We start from the raw sequence: 3,982 nt of genomic DNA on the forward strand, positions 1-3,982 counted from the left end.
CCTAAATCTGTTCAAATCTGTCCAGATCTGTCCGAATCCTGGACCTGAGCTGGCCAGATCCTGCACGAGCCACCAATCTGTTTCAAAGCAAAGGTCAAACCTCCTCTGAAGGCCAAAACCAAAACTCCCAAAAAGGACCACTTCACTCTATAATCTTTTGAAAAAGGGATGTAACCTGTCTTTCAGCAACTTCTAGTGGTGAAATCAAATAAATCCCTGACACTTACTTTAAAATCAACAAGTGACATCATATTTATCTAACTCTAACAGTGAACAAACTAACTAAATGATTAACAAACCAAACAAATCCCTTCAAACTACTAACTTATCCCAAATAACACAAGATTCTAATGGTGTGCTGTTCCAATAAATACAAGTCCCGATTATATAACAGAACAATAGAATTTAGTCTCTCAAAATTACAGCCAAGTTACATCTTCCAGAATGTTCTGTGTCTTTTCTATCAATTCTTTGGTCATGAATACTTTCTCTGTCAGGAATGCTTTTTCTGTGAATTCTTCTGTCAGGAATCTTAGCTAAGAGTGCCATGATACCATTGTGAAAAGATCATGCTTTCACTAAAATTTTCCCTCTCCCACATTTCTGAAGAAGCTTTGCTGATTTTCCAGTGTCCCCTTCTTTTATACCCCTGATGACATATCAATTTCTTACAATTGGATGGTCCGAGGTTCTCTAAACCAGCAGATTCAAATTTGGCTGGTTTTTTTGGAATTTAAGTGCCTGGTTCAAATTGATTGGCCAAATTCAAAAACCTTTTGTCTTGGTAAAAATGCTGCTTGGCCTGTTAATTGTACAGCCTTTCAATACAAATGTTGCAATTTGGGTGATCTGTGTACTTGCAAACTTTCAGGCTGCTGCTCACAGACATCTCCAAATATTGAAAAAACACAATCTTTTAAAGGGACCATGTAATGCTTTCCCCCCTTAGCATTTTACCAGCACCAAATTCTAACATCCTGCCTCCCCATCCTCAAATGCTCTACCCAACTTGGCAACAAGTATTTCATATTAATTACAGAAATACTTGAGTTCATTTCTGTCAACCTGTGTTCATCATACAGGAAAATCAAGGAGTTGTTTCATCTTTAATTTTGTGGACAATCAATGGAGTAGTGAACCTCAAGTATAAGCTCACAGAAAAATGAAGAAAGCTGAAAGGAAATAATTCTAAAACAAGTAAATATCTTGGTTGACTGGTCATAAGACCATAAGAATATAAGAAATAAGAGCAGAGGTTCAAGACTGGCAGAGTTGCAGAAGGTGAGGAGGATTGTCAAAGATACAATTAAATATAGTTTGCAGATTTGAGCAGAGAAATGACAAATGGAGATCAACCCAGGTAAGTGTAAGGTGACGCATTTTAGAAGATCAAATTCAGGAGCAAATTACACAATAAATAGCAGAAACACAGATCCCTGAAAGTGGCAAGAGAGGTGGATAAGGTGGTCAACGATGCCTACGGCACACTTGTCTCATCTGCCAGGGCATTGAAGGTAAAACTTGGCAAATTATGTTACAGCTGTACAAAACGTTGGTTGTACCATATTTGCAATATTGTGTGCAGTTCTGATCACCACACCACGAGAAGGACAAGGACGCTTTGGAGAGGGTGCACACCACGAGAAGGACAAGGACGCTTTGGAGAGGGTGCACAACACGAGAAGGATAACGACGCTTTGGAGAGGGTGCACACCACGAGAAGGATAACGACGCTTTGGAGAGGGTGCACACCACGAGAAGGACAAGGACGCTTTGGAGAGGGTGCACACCACGAGAAGGGCAAGGATGCTTTGGAGAGGGTGCACACCATGAGAAGGACAAGGACGCTTTGGAGAGGGTGCACACCACGAGAAGGACAAGGACACTTTGGAGAGGGTGCACACCACGAGAAGGACAAGGATGCTTTGGAGAGGGTGCACACCACGAGAAGGACAAGGACGCTTTGGAGAGGGTGCACACCACGAGAAGGATAACGACGCTTTGGAGAGGGTGCACACCACGAGAAGGATAACGACGCTTTGGAGAGGGTGCACACCACGAGAAGGACAAGGACGCTTTGGAACGGGTGCACACCACGAGAAGGACAAGGATGCTTTGGAGAGGGTGCACACCACGAGAAGGATAACGACGCTTTGGAGAGGGTGCACACCACGAGAAGGACAAGGACGCTTTGGAACGGGTGCACACCACGAGAAGGACAAGGATGCTTTGGAGAGGGTGCACACCACGAGAAGGACAAGGACGCTTTGGAGAGGGTGCACACCACGAGAAGGACAAGGACGCTTTGGAGAGGGTACACACCACGAGAAGGACAAGGATGCTTTGGAGAGGGTGCACACCACGAGAAGGACAAGGATGCTTTGGAGAGGGTGCACCAGGGTGTTGCCTGGAAGGTTTTAGTTATGAGGACAGGTTGGAAAGACTGAGGGAGCGACCTGATAGAGGTCTACAAAACTATGAGATGCATAAATACAGTGGTTAGTCAGAGATTTTTCCCCCAGGGTAGAAAGGTCCACTCCAAGTGTGGGGAAAATGTTTTACACAGAGGGTAGTGGGTGCTTGGACTGCACCAGGTGTGGAGGTAGTGGAAGCAGGCCCATTAGCAACATTTAAGGCGTACCATTATAGATAAGTGAATGGGAGTTCAGAGGGATAGAAAGCACGCACGGGGAATAAGTGAATTGATTTAGCTTTATTGTCACATGTACTCAAATGAGTACAGTGAAAGATTTATAAGTTGCCACTTACAGAGCCATCTTGGGTACAAAGGTACCAAGGTACAGTTTCTTTAGTTACAAGATTAGTTACAGTGTGATAATGTCACCAAGACACAGCGCGATCTTAGGTACACAGTACCCTCGGTACAATTCTTAGTTACTCAACAGAGAAATGAAGGAAAGAAGTTACATTACCACTATACACAGTATAGGCATAAGTGATTAAAACAAGGAGCAATTGCCTTTGTTCATCAGAGCAATGAGTTAGGAGTTGAGAGGGTACAGGGCATTGGTTAGGGCCACTTTTGGAATAATGCGTGTAATTCTGGTCTCCCTGCTCTAAGAAGGATGTTGTGAAACTTGAAAGGGTTCAGAAAAGATTTACAATATGTTGTCAGGGTTGGAGGGTTTGAGCATCAGGGAGAAACTGAATAGGCTGGGGCTATTTTCCCTGCCGTGTCGGAGGCTGAGGGGTGACCTTATCGAGGTTTATAAACTCATGAGGGCATGGATAGGGTGAATAAGCAAGGTTGTTTCCCTAGGGTGGAGAAGTCCAAAACTTGAGGGCATAGGTTTAAGGTGAGAAGGGATTTAAAGGGGAGTTAAGGGCCAACTTTTTCATGTAGAGGGTGGTGAGTGTATGGTATGAACTGCCAGAGGAAGTGGTGAAGGCTGGTACAATTATAACATTTAAAAGGTATCTGGATAGCATATGAATTCGAAGGGCTTAGAGGGATATGGATCAAATGCTGGCAAATGGGTGTCGAGTTATCTAAGACATCAGATCAGCATGGACGATCTGGACCGAAAGGTCTGTTTGCATGCTGTATATCTCTATGATTCTATGTACACAAACTCAGTTCTCTGTAATGATTGGGATTCCAAACTCCTGTCCCTGGCAATATACAGCCTATCCGAAGCAACTAGTCTCTCCCTCAGGACTGCAACTACATTGTTCTCTTAGACTAGATACAATAATTCTCGATCCCTACTTTCAATAATTATCCTGGAATAACTCAGCCTTTTGAGATTCCCTTGTTAACAGCCAATTGGTTAATGGATTTGTCTACAATGTCTTAAACATGAAGACAATGTGGCAATTCATGATGTTCTCTCGATCTAAATTATACAAAGTTCCATTCATCATGGACATCGTTAATGGTCCAAGGACAGCCTAGAATGACTGTTTCGCTGCCTGATCTCTCCTCCCACCAGCAACTTGGCAGCATATTTTAAGGAGAACC

At 43.4% G+C, this 3,982-nt stretch overlaps 1 protein-coding gene across 1 annotated transcript in view; it reads left to right on the forward strand.

Annotated features, from left to right (window-relative positions):
- The first annotated feature begins 1,920 nt into the window (after nucleotides 1–1,920).
- LOC125465861 (homer protein homolog 3-like) overlaps nucleotides 1,921–3,982 on the forward strand; it is an 85,963-nt gene continuing 83,901 nt past the window's right edge. Inside the window, exon 1 of the mRNA XM_059638420.1 lies at nucleotides 1,921–2,314. Within this exon, the coding sequence (XP_059494403.1) occupies nucleotides 1,921–2,314 (394 nt within the window). The remainder of the gene's footprint in view (nucleotides 2,315–3,982) is intronic.

The sequence above is a fragment of the Stegostoma tigrinum genome, chromosome 30 (genome assembly GCF_030684315.1).
Source record: "Stegostoma tigrinum isolate sSteTig4 chromosome 30, sSteTig4.hap1, whole genome shotgun sequence".
NCBI lineage: Eukaryota > Metazoa > Chordata > Chondrichthyes > Orectolobiformes > Stegostomatidae > Stegostoma > Stegostoma tigrinum.